Source organism: Pan paniscus, chromosome 18 (assembly GCF_029289425.2).
Source record: "Pan paniscus chromosome 18, NHGRI_mPanPan1-v2.0_pri, whole genome shotgun sequence".
NCBI classification, from domain to species: domain Eukaryota; kingdom Metazoa; phylum Chordata; class Mammalia; order Primates; family Hominidae; genus Pan; species Pan paniscus.
The window spans coordinates 84,582,700-84,603,497 of NC_073267.2; the positions used below are offsets into that span (position 1 = coordinate 84,582,700).

Below are 20,798 nucleotides of genomic sequence, written 5' to 3' on the forward strand. Positions count from 1 at the left end.
CTGCTATTTAGTCTTTGATCTGGGTTCCTAACACAGCTCCTACGACCTTTGTAATTTCCTGAGTGATGAGTGTCTGACACAAAGCTACTAAATCCCTTGGAATTTTGTGAGAGGAACAGCTTTTGTTCTAATGAGTGGACTCTTCGTGGGCTCCCGGACAGCCTCAGGATGGGGGCTGGTTGCCAGGGGAACCAACCCTGTGTGACTGTCCAATGTATCTCTTCATCTGGCTGCCCACCTGTATCCTTTGTAAGGCCCTTTATAATACGTAAGTAGCGAGGTGCAGTGGCGTGCAGTGGCTCATGCCTGTAATCCCAGCACTTTGGGAAGCTGAGGCAGGAGGACTGCTTGAGCCCACGAGTTCAAGACCAGCCTGGGCAACATAGACTCCATTTCAATTAAAAAAAAAAAAAAAAGAAAGGAAGGAAAGAAATTCGGCACGTCTCCTAGTGAAACCTGAGTAGGATGTCATTGGAACCCCCAATTTAGAGCCTGTAGGTCAGAAGGCACAGGTCACACAACCTAGGACTTGAGACTGGCATCTGAAGTGGGGGGCAGCGTTGTGGGGGTGAGCCCTCAGCCTGTGGGATCTGACACCATCTCCAGGTAGATGGCGTTACAACCTGGGACTTGAGACTGGCATGTGAAGTGGGGGGCAGCACAGGCTCCACTAAAAAACTCTACACAGCACCCCCAATGCCATGCTGTCTTGTCCTTGGCACGGTCCTTCCCTGTGCCCTCCCGCTCTTCCTCACTGAAAACACCCTTCATATGAACTCAGCCAAACCCCTCTCCTCTGTGCAATCTCGGCCCTTGGTGGAGTTCCTTCTTTCCTCGGAGGCCAACAGCACATTTTGGTGTAAGCACTTACATATTTAAGTTTCCCGCTAGACTCCACCTCCAGCAGGCCAGAGACCACATTCTGTATGGTTCATCTTTGCCCAAGTGTCTATTTGTCATGTCCAGTACTTGATGAATTGTATCAGACCTTCTCAGATTTGAAGAAGAAATACTAAAATAGTGATATTGTGGCAACATAAACTTGCCAATGTGACAGAATGCCAACATGGGAGATTTAGTTCTGATTCTGACAAAGCCATTAGATTCTAAGAAGGATGCAGAAAACCAAGTGTGTTTCCCCCACGCCCAGGACCCACCACTGGATGCGTGAATCATACCCCATGGCTGGTGCCACCTTGAGGCTGGGCACGCAAAGATGAGCCATAAAAAAGAGGGTGTGATTTGTCACCCTGTTTGCTGAACTATTTTGCCACAATTAGCAAAACCAACCCTTTAAGAAATTGTTCAGGGCCAGGCATGGTGGCTTATGCCTGTAATCCCAGCACTTTGGGAGGCCGAGGCGGGCAGACCACTTGAGGTCAGGAGTTGGTGACCAGCCTGGGCAACATGGTGAAACCCCGTCTCTACTAAAAATACAAAAAAAATTAGCCGGGTGTGGTGGCGCACGCCTGTAATCACAACTACTCAGGAGGCTGAGGCACAAGAATCACTTGAACCTGGGAGATGGAGGTTGCAGTGAGCAGACATCACGTGTGCCACTACACTCCAGCCTGGGCAACAGAGAGAGACTCCATCTCAAAGACCCCGACCCTAGGGTGGCTATAGCCTAGGTCCTCTCCTGAGTTCCTGCTGCACTAAACCACTAAAAAGGAGCTGGCTTTCTCCCCAATCCTACCAGCCACCCAGGGAACCACTGAGTAAGGGAAGGAGCTCCCAGTAGGTGAACTTGGCGTCTTCAGACTGAATGCATTTTTGTATTAAATTAAAGAAAACATTGTTGGCTGGGCACGGTGGCTCACGTCTGTAATCCTAGCACTTTGGGAGGCCAAGGCGGGCAGATCACTTGAGGTCAGCAGTTCGAGACTGGCCTGGCCAACATGGTGAAACCCCGTCTCTATTGAAAATACAAAAAACAGCTGGGCATGGTGGCACACGCCTGTAATCCCAGCTACTCAAGAGGCTGAGGCAGAAGAATCGCTTGAACCTCGGAGACAGAGACTGCAGTGAGCTGAGATCGCACCACTGCACTCCAGCCTGGGTGACAGAGCAAGACTTTGTCTCAAAAAAAAAACAAAATTGTTAAAGCAACATCAATTCTATCTATGTGACATTACCAAGGAAAGCATTATACCATTTGTGTCTTGGGGGGGTTAGCGACAGGGACAAATAGTCAACCTGGTGGTTGCCCTGAGGCTCGCCCCTTCCCCCATCCTTTTCAGTAGCCTGCCTGAGCAACCTTTTATTTCTGGTGCACAAATACGACTGCTGGGCCTGTTTTCTTGCAAAGGTACTTTCAAACATAGCTTGTATTGCCTTTATTCATTTTTTTTTTTTTTTGAGACGGAGTTTTGCTTTGTCACCCAGGCTGCAGTGCAGTGGCGCAATCTCGGCTCACTGCAACCTCCGCCTCCCGGATTCAAGCGATTCTCCTGCCTCAGCCTCCTGAGTAGCTGGGATTACAGGCAACCGCCACCACACCCGGAAAATTTTTGCATTTTTCATAAAGACAGGGTTTCGTCATGTTGGCCAGGCTGGTCTTGAACTCCTGACCTCAGGTGATCCACCCACCTCGGCCTCCCAAAGTGCTGGGATTACAGGCGTGAGCCACCCCACTTGGCCTTGTATTGCTCTTAAAAACAAACAAACAAACAAAAGACTCAGGTGCTTGTAATCATCTATTCTGCGGCTGAGAGAATATCGGCCATGGCCCGCAACCAGACAACCAACCTGTTTCGAAACATGAATATTTTAAAATATTAGACTTTTGTTCTGGTAACTTGGAAATTCAAAAGGAATTTCCATATTGAAGGATGACATTATGTAATATTTTAAACTCGAAATTTCTTCACACCATTAAGGTTTTTCAATTTTGAAACTCAATGTTCCTCCAACAATAAAACAAGAAAAACATCTCATTCTTGATGGGGACAGATAGGGACAGGTTTTTACATTAACTTGAGCAGTGGGGAACAGGAAAAGATTGCTCTCTGCAAATGGTGTGATTTCACTGAGGAATACAACAGATCCTTTCTCTCTGTGTAAATCAGCCAACTTATTCTGTGATCACCATTACAACAGAATTTGGGTGTGCAAATTCCCGGCTGGGCCTTCTCCTGTCATCCTCCCAGTGGCTCCCCTGCCCTGCTCACGCTACTGAGACACTGGCACCTTACCTCAGACCAGAGCCCAGCACTAAACCTCTGGTTCCACTGCACAGGATCTAAGTTCTTTCTTACATCATGAAGTTTCGTGCCCAGTAACACAGGGGACGAGGTATAAGCTTCATCCAAAACAGTGTTGTGAAAATGTTTTAGACTACAACTTTCAGTAAGATATGAGTTTACACTATGATCCGGTATACACCTGTGCACACGTGTGCTGCACACACGTAAACAAGTTACACAAAACATTTTCCTTAGCTATGTATGGTACATTGTGATCATTTTTCTCTTACACCATTTCATTTTTTTAAATGCTGGTTTTCCGCACTAGATCAATGTCACAATCCACTAATGGGTCCTGACCTGGAGTTTGAAACACATGAATACGCAATAATCTCCCATTATGAGACATGTCCTAGTCCCTAAGTTAATCTACTTGGAACTGTAAAATTCTAAGAAACAGAAATAGATATTTCAGTAGAAATAATAAAAAAAGGTTTCTTTTCACTGGCATATACAAAATGTGAAGTTGAAAATCATTCTGAAATTAGCCAGGCATGGTGGTGCACACCTGTAGTCCCAGCTACTGGGGAGGCTGAGGTGGGAGGATCACTTGAGCTCAGGTGATAGAGGCTACAGTGAGCTATGATTGCATCACCACTCTCCAGTCTGGGTGACAGAGTGAGACCCTGTCTCTCTCTCTAAAAAAAAAAAAAATTTAACTTTAAAAAAGAAAATCATTCTGAAGCATTGGTGGACACAGGTGTTATAACTACTCAGAACACAGGCAAACACAGGCAGTTTGCGAGGGAGCCTAAAGGAAGAGTGAGGGCACTCACTGGAACCCAGCCCATCTGAACAGAGGCAAGGAAGACTTTGGTTTATTGACAGGGTCTCACTCTGTTGCCCAGGCTGGAGTGCAGTGGTGCAATCAAGGCTCACTGCAGCCTCAACCTCCTGGACTCAAGTGATCCTCCCACCTTGGCCCCTCAAGTAGCTGGGACCACAGGCATGTGCCACGACACCCGGCTATTTTTTTAACTTTTTTTTCGTTTTTTTGAGACAGAGTCTCACTCTTGTCACCCGGCTGGAGTGCAATGGCATAATCTCAGCTCGCTGCAACCTCTGCTTCCCAAGTTCAAGCGATTCTCCTGTCTCAGCCTCCCCAGTACCTGGGATTACAGGTGCCCGCCACCATGCCCGGCTAATTTTTGTATTTTTAATAGAGATGGGGTTTCACCATGTTGGCCAGGCTAGTCTCGAACTCCTGACCTCAGGTAATCCTCCCACCTCGGCCTCCCAAAGTGCTGGGATTACAGGCATGAGCCACCGTGCCCGGCCTATTTTTTAAATTTTTTGCAGAGATGGGATCTCCTTATGTTGCCCAGGCTGGTCTTGAACTCCTGAGCTCAGGTGATCCCCTCACTTTTGCCTTCTAAAGTGTGGGATTACAGGCGTGAGCCACGGTGCCTGGCCAGGGAGACTTTTCTATCCATGCTGCACGGCAATCTTGTCCTCCTTTTGCTAGAAGAAATAAGACTCTTGGGGCTAGGAAGAACCTTAAATGTCAAATTCTATTTTCTCTTGTCAGATGACAAAAGTAAATCAGCATTTCCTTTAAAAATCGGAGCACTGACTTTGGTCCTATTCAAAATAGCTACCTTCAATTAGAAGTAGGGTAAAAAATGATTCGCCAAAATGTTGTTTAACTTTCTCTCTTTTTTTTTTCAAATAATTACTAGAATTGTATTAGCCAACGGATAGCAGCTGGAGGAGAAATAACAAAAAAATACATCTTAAGAATCCTTAAGTACAGTGCATATTTACAATTTAAGTGTCATATTTTAGAAGGCCACTGTCCATCAGCTCAGTAAATGTACCAGCTTCTAAAGCCATGATGCCATAGGTCCATTTGTTGATGAAATTCCTACCCACCGTCCTCAGGCATCTGACTCTGGTCTCTGCACTGGCATCAAGAGAACGCTGCTCGGTGGTTTAAGGCTAACACCTTACAGGGTAACACTGTAACACTGGCCCTGGAGCCAGGTGCTTTTCTCCATGAAAACTTCCACCTTGGTAGCTCAGCCGACATAGACAACACACAAAGCGCAGCTCTGCACTTCTGTCCTTATCTTCACACAGTGACATCCACACCAGGTGGCCAAACAGAAGAGAAGGCAGAGGCCCGCCAAGAGCTGATGCTGCGCAGTCCTTGGGGGATCATCCTCCGGTCTCACTGGGGACGAACCCAGGTTCTGGAGCCTCTCCCCTGACAGACAGCTTGTCACCGGCACTTATGGGTCCTCTGGGATTTCAGACAATACCCAAGGTCTGTAGGTTCAGAAAGTGCTTTCAAGCAGGCAGTGGCACCCACACCCAGTGGGACACACCTCCTGGGTCCGAAACCACTCCATCATGTGGCTGGTGTGGCCACCGTGCCCACAGGTCAGGCAGAAATTGGACGATCCCCGCACAGCCACGTGACAGATGGCACACTGGAACGTGAAGCCTTTGCAGATGGCACACTGCGTGCCACGGACCTCACTCCGGCAGTGGCTGCAGTACACGCCGAACTCTGGAAATGGGCAGGGACGGGCAAAACAAGAGGCAGCATGAGTTAAGTTCTGAAAAAGGAAACTGGGGCTTGCAGGAAGAAGGAAGTCTTCCTCTTAAGACTCTAGCAGATTCTCTTAGACCAGTGGTTTTCATTTTCTGTTTATTTTATTTTTTTTTTCTTTTTGAGACAGAGTTTTTCACTCTTGTCACCCAGGCTCGAGTGCAATGGTGCAATCTTGGCTCACGGCAACCTTCACAGCCCGGATTCAAGTGTCCTGCCTCAGCCTCCCGAGTAGCTGGAATTACAGGCACCTGCCACCACGCCCAGCTAAGTTTGTATTTTTAGTAGAGACGGGGTTTCGCCATGTTGGCCAGGCTGGTCTCGAACTCCTGACCTCAGGTGATCCACCTGCCTTGGCCTCCCAAAGTGCTGGGATTATAGGCGTGAGCCACTGTGCCCAGCCTGTTTGTTTGTTTGTTTGTTTGTTTTTTACACCAGAACTCCTTCTTCTGAGCCACTGCACCCGGCTGCTGAGTACTGTATTTTCTCAGGGGCTCCGCATGGAAACCCAGTGCCCCACAGCAGGGGGCAGCTGCGTCTGATGCCTCTTCCCACCCCGACGGCTGGCAGGGCCTGGCACGCAGGAGGTGTTGAACAGGTATCAGTTGAAAGAACTGAATGACTCGGCAGTAACACTTCAGCAGAGGGCAGACTGGCTTTACCAACGCCTGATACTGCCCACTCGCCACTGGCCCAAGTCAGGACACCGGGATGCCGCTCCACCGCCGGGCGAGGACTGGTTCCACTGGGCTACCCTGAGTAAAACCTGCTCTATCTACTCTGCTGGCAATAGTCCCCTCATCACCTGACCCTCCTGCCTCTGCCGGCTTTTGGATGAAAGGACATTTCTTGCTTAAGTCCTCTGACTGCAGGGGCAGTGGGTGGGGACTGGGTCCCATCGCTGCCTCCAGACCATGACCTTTCTGCTGGAGGCCAATGTCATCCAGCTTCACCAGCCTTTCCCCCTTTTCTCTGTGTCATCTGAGGACATTCTGGAGACACACCCCCATTCACTGAAGACTTGTTCTTGGCTCTCAATTTTCTCTCTACCCCAGTTCTTAGATGATCCTGGAGGTCTCCCAAACCTACACCACTAACCCAGTGCCCACCTGGCCATTCAGGTCTTTGCCCTCATCCCTAACCCATCACCACTAACCCTTCAGTCCACCTGCCCCTTTCTAGCTGCAATTTGCCCTTTGGCCAACCTGAATTACATGGACTCACTTTATAATCACTTATTTTGCAAATGCCTTCAATTCCTTTGCCCATCTCCTGCACCACCTGGCAAAACCTCTACCCTGGATGACCCATATCACCTGCCCACTCCATGCCTTCCCACAAGAGGCTGAGCAATCCTGAAGAAAGGCCCATGTTCAAGAAATGCATCTCACTTCATACACGCGATCACCAACGGACACAACACCTAGCCCTGCGCGGAGCCTGTGTTTCCCTTCTGTCCCCGAGATGGTGACTTCGGGCCTCCACCACGTTCTGCAAACTCTTCCCTCATGCCTTTTCTCCCGGCTCCTGCACCTGCCAGCCTCGTCTCTCACTTCCCTTCGTCGTTACACCAGGCATCTTCCAATCTCCCACCTCTCCTTCCCTCTTACAACAGAGGGAGGGTCCTTTCTTCTAGCAGAACTGGCTGCTCTGTTGAATGACAACTGGTGGTCAGAAAAATACGCCAGTAAAAACTCCTCTGATATGTGGTACCTAAGGGCATACTTTATGATAGTTCCAATTAAGGCAAATCTTGAGACAAATCAGACTGGTTTGAAAATTTTGGTTTAAAAATAGCTATGTCTTCTCCCTCTAAGCATAATTTTTTATATTATGTACAAACCTTGGTTATGTTCTCATGAAAAGCCTAATTAGTTGAAAACTCTCAAATTTTCATTACTGGTTTTATTGGCCAACATTATGAGAATGTAAATATTGTGTGTTCAGGTAAATTTAATTCTAATGTTTAAAAGGGTTTGTTCCCTGGTACTTGAGATAACTGTAAACTTAATTATTCTCCATATCTATCTGGGTAAAATTATTAAAATGTCATCTCACAGTATCATTAATAATTGTGTTTCTCTACAGTGAATTGGATTAAATATAGTTTTCAAGATCCTTATTAACTTTAAGACCCTGAACTAATATTTCATTTCGTTAATTAGCGAATGATCTTTGGGGGGATCTGGACAATTTCTAAGGCGATCTAAATTCACAAAGACAGAAAACATAAAAGCCCCAGGACGCTCTCCCTTGCCTCTGCCCTGTATATACACAATGGAATGGCTCAGCGTATGAACCGATTGAGAAGGATAGGCAGATGCCCGTGGGCCTTGCTGGTGCGTGCTTCCTCTCACCACTTCAGGGCATACAAAGGGATGTGGAGTGTGTTCCCAAAAACAGAGCTGGCAAGGTGTGTCTCACACCTGGCTGCCTTTGGAATTTCCCTGACAATCCACTAATCGTGCCGGTCGCTAACGGTTCCAGGTTTTCTCTGGGTCTCTGAGGGAAGAATGACTCTGGGAGACTGGGGCTACACTAGATACAAATTGCAAAGCAGATACCACTTGCAAGTATGAGATATGAATCTGTATTCAAGATAATTGATGTGTTCTATTAGTTCATCAAGGGAAATGTTCCAGTTTTATTAAAACGATCAATCAACGCGGTGAGGGTATTGTCTTACTGAATGTGCGATAAGTCAGTATATTTTAAAGTTAATAAATTTGCTGGTTTTGTGTATATCTCAAAACACACACACACACACACAAACACACAAAGGTATCTTAACATTTTTAAACAAAATTAAACGATATACACTTTAAGAGGAAAAAAACAATAATTCCAAAGAAAACTGTTCAGTGACGAAGAAAATGTCAAATGTGATTCTGTGCCTGGATAAGAGAGGTTCCTTACAGCACCAAAATTATCTCACTTGACAGCTGGTTAATTTTTGGTGTTTTTTGTCATGCTTTTGAATCACATTAAACAAAAGTCTACTTCTGAAAAGTCTAGGGTTCTTAATTATTTACTGCTGTGTTTATTTATTGATTGATTGATTTTTATTTATTTATTTTGAAACGAAGTCTCGCTCTTGTCACCCAGGCTGGAGTGCAATGGTGCGATCTCAGCTCACTGCAACCTCCGCCTCCCTGATTCAAGCGATTCTTCTGCCTCAGCCTCCTGAGTGGCTGGGACTACAGGCGCCTGCCAACATGCCCGGCTAATTTCTGTATTTTTAGTAGAGAGGGGGTTTCACCATGTTGGCCAGTCTGGTCTCGAACTCCTGACCTCAGGTGATCCACCTGCCTCGGCTTCCCAAAGTGCTAGGATTACAGGCGTGAGCCACCGCGCCCCGCCTGCTGTGTTTATTTTAAATAACATCATTCTGAACCAAGTATGTTGCAATGTCTTGTCTTTAGGCATGTAATAACTTATGCTTATATCCAATCACCTCTGACAACTCTTTCTCAAACTGCCTTTTCCCAAATTTGGAAGAATAAAGCTCTCACTGTCTACTATAAACGTCAGCTACCTGTATAACTCCCCAAATGACAAGTGGCCAACACTACAGATTTGTTCCCTCACTATAGGAAGGAGGAAGCCAGACATGATTGGGAATGTCTCGTATTCGCTATACTTTTAATTGGTTTAGCATTATTGTAAGAGCTCTCGTATCTATTAAACCCACAATGTAAGAAATCAAATAGGGAAGTTCAACCTCCCTGGGGAACTGTATTCAAGTACAAGATTATTAATGGGAATTTTTCAGCAACTTCTTTCAAGATCAATTGAAGGATACTCATATCTATTACAAAGACTGGCATATCTTTCAACAAATTTATTTTTTAAATTTGTTTTATGTTTACAATAAAAATACAGTACTTGGTCGGGTGCCGTGGCTCTCGCCTGTAATCTCAGCACTTTGGGAGGCCAAGGTGGGTGGATGACCTGAGGCCAGGCATTCGAGACCAGCCTGGCCAACATGGCAAAACCCATCTCTACTAAAAACACAAAAATTAGCTGGGCGTGACGGCGCACACCTGTAATACCTGGAAGGCTGAGGTAGGAGAACTGTTTGAACCTGGGAGGTGGGGGTTACAGTGACCCAAGACTGTACCTCTGCACTCCAGCCTGGGTGACAGAGAGAGACCTTGTTCCCACCCCCCCGCCAAAAAAAAGAAAACAGAAGTAAAAAGAAAATATAGTAAGTACTCCTTTCGTTTGGCAATAACCTTACAAACATTTTACGGGATGAATTAAAAGAGCCTGGAGATTTGTCAACGTCCTCAGTGTCCAAAATATTTTAGTGTTGGGGAATCACTGACTGAATCCTTAGGAAATGATTCTGCTCCATAGGATATTGTTATCATAAACTAGCCAGAGCCATTTCGCTTTATTGCCAACTGCCGGTTTCTGCTTTTGCCTCACACTTGCCTAAAGTCGCTTCCTATAAACTATAGGTCAGAAACAGAAACTTAGAGAAAACATGTCAAAATAAAGCCTCTTTAGGCACTATTAAAGGTACTCTTCACTACTGATATTACTGAAGAGATTCCTGAATACCAACTTTCCAAATAAGCTGACACTGGCCAGGAGCAGCTTCTCATGCCTGTAATCCCAGCACTTTGTGAGGCCGAGGTGGGGGTATCGCTTGAGCCCAGGAGTTGGAGACCAGCCTGGGCAACATGGCAAGACTCCATCTCTACAAAAACATTTTTTAAAAAATTAGCCGGGCATGATGGTGTATGCCTGTGGTCCCAGCTACTTAGGAGACTGTGGTGGGAGGACTGTTGAGCCCAGCAGGTCGAGGCTGCAGTGAGCTGTGATCATGCCTGTGCACTGCAGCCTGGGTGACAGAGTGAGACCCTGTCTCAAAAAACAAACAAACAAGCCAAACAAATAAGCTGACACCATTACCACCAGGAGACACTTGTCAGACTGTGGAATGGATCAGGATTTCTAGGACTTTTTGGTTCAGAAGCAGATGACTTCAGTGAAAGTAGATGGGTAGAGAATCCAAGATAATTAGAACAAGAATTACTTAGCAGGGACTGAATACAACTGATGGAAAAATTTAATTCTGGCTAATGATCTATTTTCTACTAGAAAGGAGAAAACATTCTTTCTTCTTTCTTGCTCCATCTCTACCCTCAGTTTAACACGTTATATACATGGAAATGAAACACTCTGGAAATGGTATCTTGTTCTAATTACCTTTAGGAGAAAAAAAAACCAAAAAAGATCTTAATATAGACTATAAGATATCAAATCACCAGGAAAACCTTAGAACAACAACCCCATAGGAAATATCATATGTTGATTAACCTCATCTGCAAAAATGCTCAGAACAATGGGTAAGTACCACACAAAGGCCTTTTCTTTTCATGACAAAATATACAGGTTCAGTGAGAGTCTGCTGGGGCTGGGTGTGGCAGCTCATGCTTCTAATCCCAGCACTTTGGGAGGCTGAGGTGGAAGGATCACTTGAAGCCAAGAATTTGAGACCACAATGGACAACAAAGTGAGACTCTGTTTCTATTTTATAAAAATTTAAAAAATTAAAAATAAAAGAAGCTGCCTTCCTCCTTATCATGATATACATGGATAGATCAGATTTACAGCCAAGGTCATGCCCAAAATGTCACATTTAGATTCAAATCTCATTTAAATTAGGTATGATACGGCCGGGTGCGGTGGCTCACGCCTGTAATCCCAGCACTTTGGGAGGCCGAGGCAGGCAGACCATGAGGTCAGGAGATCGAGACCATCCTGGCTAACACGGTGAAACCCCATCTCTACTAAAAATATAAAAAATTAGCCAGGAGTGGTGGCAGGCGCCTGTAGTCCCAGTTACTCGGGAGGCTGAGACAGGAGAATGGCGCGAACCCGGGAGGCGGAGCTTGCAGTGAGCCGAGATCGCGCCACTGCACTCCAGCCTGGGGGACAGAGTGAGACTCTGTCTCAAAAAATAAATTAATTAATTAATTAAAAAAATAAGTTAGGTATGATAAGCCATTATGAAGGGGAGGAGATGGCCTCATATGTGGACATGAAGCCCACAAGTCCTCCCAGGAAACTTCTTTGGCCTATGGAATCCCAGCCTTGCACAAAGTACAGATGTCATTTCCTGACAGGCCAGAAACACTGACTACCCTGAGGATCACAGGTAAGAGGCACAGGACGACAGGATAGGTTTTGCAGGTGAAACTTGATAGATGTGAAATGAATCATTCTTGGGTCCTAACGGACAAACTAATGAAGACCATAAAAATACTCCCAGCACATAGAACAATCAAAGTATGATTCCAAGGCTTTTCAAAACTTCCAGGAGGAAGCAAACTCCAAAGGTGCAGGGTCATACGGCTCCAGTTTGTTAACCATACAACAAAAAGTTTTGTGTATTAATCAACATCACCTATTACACAAAAGTAAATAAAACTGGCCAAATAAATAAGACGTTAAATTAATATACTGAACCAGTAAACTGTTGAACGAAATTTAGGTGAGCAGATCTGTACCTCTATGGAGGGAATTCTCCCCATGGGGAGGCTGGGAAAGCGATCGCTTTGCTCTGCCACCATTAAGACCAAGCGCATCACATACCACAGTCAGAAACAAAAACAAAAAAGTCATCTTATATCCTGAGACTTTCTTTAAGGGAATACTCTATCTAGCAGTATCCCCACAAAATGAATGAAACCATGAGCCCCGTCTGTAAATATTGAATCCCAATGAAACTAACTCAAATTTGCTATGCTGAAGTCTGTGGATATGGGATGACCCTTGCAGACAAGATTAGCACAGAGGAAACTAGCTGCCTTTCCAGTGCAAAGAGAAGACCTGTGGCCTTGACAGCCTTGGGGTATTTTTCTTTTTTCTTTAAATTTTTTTTTTTAGACACAGTTTCTCCATGTTGCCCAGGCTTGTCTCGAATTCCTAGACTCCAGCAATCTGCCTGCTTCAGTCTCCCAAAGTGTTGGGATTACAGGTGTGTGCAGCTGCACCTAGCCTATACTTTTCTTTCAATACCTGCTGTGTCCTGTATTGAAGCAGCCCAGTTCCTCCAAAGTCAGGACTACATTGTAAAACTTTGCAAATGAAAATACTTCTTGGCCGGGTGCGGGGGATCATGCCTGTAATCCCAGCACTTTGGGAGGCCCAGGTGGGTGGATCACGAGGTCAGGAGCTTGAGACCAGCCTGGCCAACATGGTGAAACCCTGTCTCTACTAAAAATAAAAAAATTAGCTGGGCGTGGTGGCACATGCCTGTAATCCCAGCTACTCAGGAGGCTGAGGTGGGAGAATCGCTTGAACCAAGGAGGTGGAGGTTGCAGTGACCTGAGATTGTTCCATTGCACTCCAGCCTGGGCGACAGAGCAAGACTCCGTCTCAAAAAAAAAGAAAAAAGAAAAAAAGAAAATACTTCTTTTACTGCTTTTGTCTGTGAGTCCATCTTTCACAATCCTGCCCTGCTTTATAAATCTTGTGACATTGGTTTTATTGGAATTAGGATACATTATTCATCCTTAACTATCATTAAGTCTTCCTGAGTTTATATTTCATTCTCTCTGACTGCACTACAGACATCTTGACCCACCAAACCACACTTTGTATTTCTTTGTACATCCCACAGAATCCAGCATGACACTTTATAATAGCAGATGTCAATAAGGGTTTAGCTGACTGATGGTTTGATACATCAGCTCTGTATCTCCATGATTCATGTGTTTTCCTGAAAACTAATTTTTAAAAGACAAATTGCTCCAGGCCATCATTAATCTTTTCCTGAGATACTTTCATACATTTAGATGCTCTGAAAAAATATGTTGCCCAAATAGCATTTTGTGCCTTTACATTTCTTCAAGTACGTATACCAACATAATCCCTATTAAAATAATCCTTGAAATTCACTACCTAAACCTACGTATTATTCTAGTTTGTTTCTTCAAATAGCAATTACCAGGTATGGTGTCTCACACCTGTAATCCCAGCACTCTGGGAGGCCGAGGCGGGCACATCGCTTGAGGCCAGTAGTTCGAGACTAGCCTGGCCAACATAGCGAAACCCCGTCTCTACTAAAAATACAAGTGGTATTTGTATTGTATTTTAGTATCGCTACTAAAAATTCCTATTAATTGTATTGTATTGTAGTATCTCTACTAAACATACAAGTGGCGTGGTGGCGGGCGCCTGTAGTCTCAGCCACTTGGGGAGGTTGAGGCGTGAGAATCACTTGAACTTGGGAGGCAGAGGTTGCAGTGAGCCGAGATCGCATGACTGCAGTCCAGCCTGGGCGACAGAGCAACACTGTCTCAAAAAAAAAAAAAAAAAAAAAGAAAGAAAAGAAAAAGAAGGGAAAAGAAACTATACCTACACAACTTAAAAGAGTCAAATCATTCTATGCATCTTATTACAAAACCCAGCATTCCCTGCCACTGCCCACCCCATCACTCCCTAGATGAAATCCTTTCCATTTATTTAACTGTTTCTTTCGTTTTTTTGTTTTTTGCTTTTTTTTTTTTTTTTTTTTTTGAGACAGAGTCTCACTGTCGCCGAGGCTGGAGTGCAGTGGCACAATCTCGGCTCACTGCAACCTCCGCCTCCCGAGCTCAAGTGATCCTCCTGCCTCAGCCTCCCGAGTAGCTAGGACTACAAGCACGCGCCACCACGCCCGGCTAATTTTTGTATTTTTAGTAGAGATGGGGTTTCACCATGTCGGCCAGGATGGTCTCAATCTCCTGACCTCGTGATCCGTCCACCTCAGCCTCCCAAAGTGCTGGGATTACAGGTGTGAGTCACCGCACCGGGCCACACCCCTGTTTTTAATCTCACTGTCAAAGCCACGTCCAGAGGTCCCTGAGCCACGTGAGGGTTCTGCAGTGTTTTGTACTTCTGACAACAGTTCAGGGTTCAGCTTTATCAGGCCCTGCAAAATCAGCTGCCACTAAGCTATCCACTTCCCAGATTCCAAATGTTATTGCCAACATTACTTCTTGTACAATTAGGCTTTTCAGAAGAGCTCTGTACAGACATTTCGGTGAGGTCCTGGAGAAGAGGAAATCAGTGTATGTTTAGTCCACTACATTTGGCAGCCTTCCATTTCATTCTGTAAAACACCTCTCTCTGCTCAGTCTTGCTTTTCCTCAACACTCACTAGGGCCTCATTCTAACTCTCTCTGCGTTGCTCTTCCTCTACGACCCTAGCTCCAGGTGTTGGTTTCTCTCAAGGCCCAGCGCAGATGGCCTCTCCCTGCACTCTTCCTTCCCAGCCCCAGCTCCAGGGTCAACACACCCATTCCCACAGCTGGAATGCCATCCACATGCTGGGGATCCCCAAATTCCCAGTTCTAGCCCCAGTCTCTTCTCTGAGAGCCCAACTCACATCCAACCGCCTATGCAACTTCTCCAGTCCGATATCTCACACACATCACTGACTATCCCAACCTAAGCCCACAGTGTTCTTCCAGTCGTTTCCATCTGGGAAGCTGGTACTGCCAATGACCCAGTTGCTCATGCTGGAAATCTAGGAATCGTCCAAGTTTCATCTTTCTTCCTGATCCCACATCCAAGTTATAAACAAGTCACACTGAGTCTAGCTCTAAAATATATTTTAACCCATCCATCATCTCTCTCCAACTCTAGCGATGCCACCCTCAGACCGGGCTGTCTGCCTCTGACCGCTACAACGTCTCTGAACGGGCTTCCTGCTTCTGATCTGCCCTCCTCCCATCCTTTCCTCATAGGAAGGCCACACCCTCTTAAAACACAACCCAAAGCACACTGCTTACTTCTTATGCCCTTGGAAGCTTACCACTGGACTTGGATACAATTGAAATTCTTTTTGTTTTTTGAGACAGAGTCTCGCTCTGTCACCCAGGCTGGAGTGCAGTGGCGTGATCTTGGCTCACTGCAACCTCTGCCTCCTGGGTTCAAGCGATTCTCCTGCCTCAGCCTCCTGAGTAGCTGGGATTATCGGTGTGCACCACCACACCTGGCTAATTTCGTATTTTTAGTAGAGACGGGGTTTCACCATGTTGGCCAGGCTGGTCTCAAACCCCTGGCCTCAAGTGATCTGCCTGACTTGGCCTCCCAAAGTGCTGGGATTACAGGCGTAAGTCACCACGTCCGGCCAAATCCAAATTCTTTACCACAACTTACAAGCCCCTGCCTGATATAACCCTAAGTTCTCTACACTCTAATTTGATATCACTCTTCTCCCCACTGTACTCCAGCCACACCCGCCACCTTCCTTCGCTTGTTCACAACGACAGTCATTTCCCTGGGGCCTGTCCCTCAGTGTGGGATGCTCTTTTCACCACTCTGCACCGATGGCTCCATGGTTCCTTTAAACCTTCAGACCTCAGCTCCTTGGAGGCCTTCTCAACACACCTCAATTCCTCTAAGATTCTCCCTCTCTGTTCTCCCTGCCCCCACATCGTTTTTGTTTGCTTGCGAATATTTATCACAATTTGAAATTATTTAATTTTCCCCCCTACTCAGCTGTAAGCTCCATGGGGGGAAAGAATGTGTGGGCACTGTGCCTAAGAGGAGTTGGACACACAGTGGAATAAATGAAGAAATATCCATCCCTCTCATCCGTGCTGGAGTACTGTATATAAACTACTTCTGTTGCAATAGAAATTGCATCCTGGGCATGCGCCATGGCTCACACCTGTAATCCCAGCACTTTGGGAGGCCGAGGCAGGCAGATCACCTGAGGTCAGGAGTTCGAGACCAGCCTGGCCAACGTGGTAAAACCCCGTCTACTAAAAGTACAAAAATTAGCCAGGCATGGTGGCAGGTGCCTGTAGTCTCAGCTACTCGGGAGGCTTAGGGAGGAGAAGTTTGAACCCAGAAGGCAGAGGTTCAGTGAGCTGAGATCACGCCACTGCACTCCAGCCTGGGCAACAAGAGTGAGATTCCATCTCAAAAAAAAAAAAAAAAAAAAATTTCATCCTGTTACGAAATGCAAGGGCTTTTCAGAAGCTTGGAATAGACTCAAAATGCCTCAGAAATTTCTGCTTAGGAATGAGAAGCTGAAACTTCATTCCAAGTCTGAGGCTGTGGACATATTAAATTACAGGATCTTTCAGACAGTGAAAGGAAGAGAGAGAAATTCATACTCACCGATCCCTTTGTGAGGGTCAGGAGGACAGGAGACAAACTTCAACACTTCAGCTCGCTTCTCTCTCAGACCCCAACGGTAGAGGATTTCCCCATAGCATTTCTTAAAGTCATCAAATTGCTGGGTATTGGCGGGGTCCAGGAGCCTGGATAAAGTTAAAAAGATTTCCTGTCAGTTCCTTTAAGAAAAAACAAGCTTCATCCTAAATGGCACTTAATATACCCTTCTTGAAGCAACAGTCCTGGCCAGGCACGGTGGCTCACACCTGTCACTCCCAGCACTTTGGGAGGCTGAGGCGGGTGGATCACTTGAGGTCAGGAGTTTGAGACCAGCCTGGCCAACATGGTGAAACCCTGTCTGTACTAAAAATACAAAAAATTAGCCAGTCATGGTGGCGTGTGCCTGTAATCCCAGCTACTCAGGAGGCTGAGGCAGGAGAATCACTTGAGCCTGGGAAGCAGAGGTTGCAGAGAGCCGAGATCCCGCCACTCCACTCCAACCTAGTGACCGGGTAAGATTCTGTGTCAAAAAAAAAAAAAAAAGCAAGAGTTGTGATTGTGGAGAAATTGGAGTCCTGCCTGGAGTCCTGGCATTGCAGCTCTCACCTGGGAGGGTGGTTACCTTTTATTTTTATCATGCTGGTCGCGTTCTCGCTCACGGGGATCACTGTAGGTCAGACTCCCAAAGCGGAGCTCTTCTGGTGAGGATTCTCCCCAAGGGGAGGACAAGTGCTCTGCCTCTCTTCCCGCTGAAGAAAATCAAATGGGAAGGGAAGATGGCAATCAGAGAAGGCATGGAAAATATCTGAAGAGTCTCATAAGACAGCATGTGGCCAATGGATTTCCCAGAAGAAAAGTTAAGAGAGGCTGAATATTCTGAGAAATATAACTAAACAGAACTCTTTCCTACCCTTGCCTTTTTGCGCAGGTATTTATTACTAAGAGAACTTGATCACTAAGTACACACACATGATGCTAACGCAAATGATGGGCTGGGCGTTGTGGCTCATGCCTGGAATCCCAGCACTTTTGGAGGCCCAGGCAGGCAGATCACCTGAGGTCAGAGGTTTGAGACCAGCCTGACCAACATAGTGAAACTATGTCTTTACTTAAAAAAATACAAAAATTAGCTGGGCGTACTGGTGCATGCCTGCAATCCCAGCTACTCAGGAGGCTGAGGCAGGAGAATCGCTCGAACCTGGGAGGCAGAGGGGGCAGTGAGCTGAGATCATGCCATTGCACTCCAGCCTGGCGACAGACCAAGAGTCCATCTCAAAAAACTTAAAAAAAAAAATAAATAAAGCAAATGATGGCACAGAGATACAGTAGAACATTACATAGTCATTATTTACGAGGACTTTTTGAACAATATTTGCTCATGATATAACGAAAAATAGAACACAAAGTCACCTATATCAAATGACCACACTCCTGCACACAAAGAATGGATGAAAATGTTCTAGAATGTTAATGGACGCTATTCCTAGGTGGGAGATCAATGATTACAATTTTCTTCTCTAATACTTTTTGCTTGCTTTTCTTCACTGGGCATGAGCTACTTTTGATATCAGGAAAATTAAGATCATTTTTAAAAACTTTTTTTTTTTTTTAATCCAGGAAACACAAATACACCTTACTCAGCAAACAGCTTTATGATCAACTGGAGTCAGGCCCAGCTGTATTTGTCTACACTGAAAGCATTCATGGGAAGCGGTAGGTGGCAGATGAACATGGAAAGAGCATGTGAAGGAGAAAGGAAAAGGGTTAGGTTTTGGGGGTGAACAGTGGGAAGTCCCATTGTCAGTTTCTCAAGGTTAAGAGATGAAAAGCAACACCGCAAGGCACAAAGACCCCCAGAACGTGGCCTGTTCAACAAGCAAAGTCAGGCCTCCAGCAAGAGTATCCCTATCACAGTAAATGCAAAGAGAAATAAGAAATAAGAAAAAATATGGAGACTAAGCATCAACTAAAGGTTACATATGCACAGCTCTGGGAGAACTAAAAATCCAGTGTGGGCTAAGTCATTTCCATACAAACCTATGTTCCAGCCGCCAGTGTTGAGCCCTGGGTCTGACATACTGGAGCAGGAACCAGAAGAGGTAAAGCTAGGCTACAGATGGGAAGAGAAGAACCAACAGGACTAGCATGAGAATACCATTCCCCATGACAGTTCACATTAAGAAAACAGCAGGCCAAGCACGGTGGCTCATGCCTGTAATCCTAGCACTTTGGGAGGCCAAGGAAGGTGGAACACCTGAGGTCAGGGGTTCGAGACCAGCCTGGCCAACATGGTGAAACCTCATCTCTACTAAAAACACAAAAATATACCAAGAGTGGTGGTGCATGCCTGTAATCCCAGCTATTCAGGAGGCTGAGGCACGAGAATTGCTTGAACCCAGGAGGCTGAGGTTGCAGTGAGCTGAGATCATGCCATTGCACTCCAGCCTGGGCAACAAAGTAAAACTCCATCTCAAAAAAAAAAAAAAAAAAAAAATCAGACAAAACCAGGAAAGGACAAACTTACATATCGACTATGGGACACCACAAGATTAGAAGAACGGTTGGGAAAAGGCCCAAAGGGGTTTGGTAGCCCCTGAGGCCGAGACTGGGCTTCAAACACGCTACAGAGCATCGCCAGTGTCTGAACATCCCGGAGCCGGCAATAGTGAGCCAACCTGAGGAAAAGATGAGAGGAAAGAAAACAAGTCAGGAGGAGGGATTGAGGAGGAAAGCGGTCACAGTCATGGTGTGTTACTGCCACAGGGGTGGGAAGGGAGGAGTCTTTATTCTGCCTCAAAAACCCATCAGGAAATGGGGCTTTCTACAGATCCAGCGGTTTGACCTACTTTGAGTTTGCCTAAACTTCTTTTGGAATATAAGGCATCGACGTACTACAAATGATCTAGAGAATGCATCTCAAAGCCTCTGGCTAACTTTCAGGCATGGGCTTAAACATGAATGTGGCTTCTCCAAGAACTAAGTGGACTAACCTGACATCTGAGCGAGCCAATACATGCTCTGTCTTCCCAGCTCCAAGGAAGAATCACACTGCTTTTGGGGGATTCCCACACATGTCATTTATATAACCTAAAGCTACATGAAGGAGCTCAGAGGACACTGGACCGCCACAGCATGCTAGCAGGCAATCAACTCTGGAGGTGCAGTTATGAAGATGAGCTATTAGGTAAGAACAACAAGGAGTGTTTCTGTCCTTTAGGTACTCATATCCCCTTTGTCCTTTCAGGAAGATTATGCTAGAATATGAGTAAGGAATCAGAGGGGCTTTGCCTTTAAGAATGAATAATATTAATGTCTTCCTATCACTCAGTGTCTAATATTTGTGTTTTCACACTCACTATCTTATTTGAGTCTTACACGAAATAAGTAGAGTAAACCTTATCATCCCTGTGTTAGTGACAAGGAAACGGAAGCATGAACACGTGTCCCAGGGGTGGCCTTAATGCATAAATTAAGCAAACCTCAACTTGAAGTCAGGAGCGTTTCTCTCCCCAGGCCCTGGGCCTCCAAGTTATGGAGATTCCAGCGGTTTTACTTGGTGTTAAATTATTGTGTATAGTATAGCCCAGTTTTCCATATGTCAGTGCAATAAACTGAACGCAAAGGCAATGTTTTCTCGAATTGCCTAACAGGGTGAAAGCGTCGTGGTCTTTGGCAAACATGAACACCAACATGCAGTTCTCTAATCCATTCTCAAGGGTGAGACCCTAGAGCTTTCAAGAAGAAACTTACCATCTCATGAGCTCAAACTCCTGTATTCAGACTGATGTGATTTATGGACTAAAGCATGAATCTCTAAAGGATACATGAGTCTCAGGGGTCTCAAATCCTTGTTATAAATGACAAGTATTGTA

General features: G+C 45.6%; 1 protein-coding gene across 4 annotated transcripts in view; it reads right to left on the bottom strand.

The window, feature by feature from the left end:
- Window positions 1–4,881: 4,881 nt before the first annotated feature.
- WDR59 (WD repeat domain 59) overlaps window positions 4,882–20,798 on the bottom strand; it is a 114,963-nt gene continuing 99,046 nt past the window's right edge. For all 4 annotated transcript variants that reach the window (XM_003829526.7, XM_034940707.4, XM_034940709.3 and 1 more), the window contains 5 exons: window positions 19,451–19,601; window positions 18,964–19,036; window positions 17,549–17,675; window positions 16,930–17,072; window positions 4,882–5,757 (listed from right to left, as the gene is read on the bottom strand). In XM_003829526.7, the coding sequence (XP_003829574.3) occupies window positions 5,522–5,757; window positions 16,930–17,072; window positions 17,549–17,675; window positions 18,964–19,036; window positions 19,451–19,601 (730 nt within the window). In that variant the 3' untranslated portion in view covers window positions 4,882–5,521. The remainder of the gene's footprint in view (window positions 5,758–16,929; window positions 17,073–17,548; window positions 17,676–18,963; window positions 19,037–19,450; window positions 19,602–20,798) is intronic.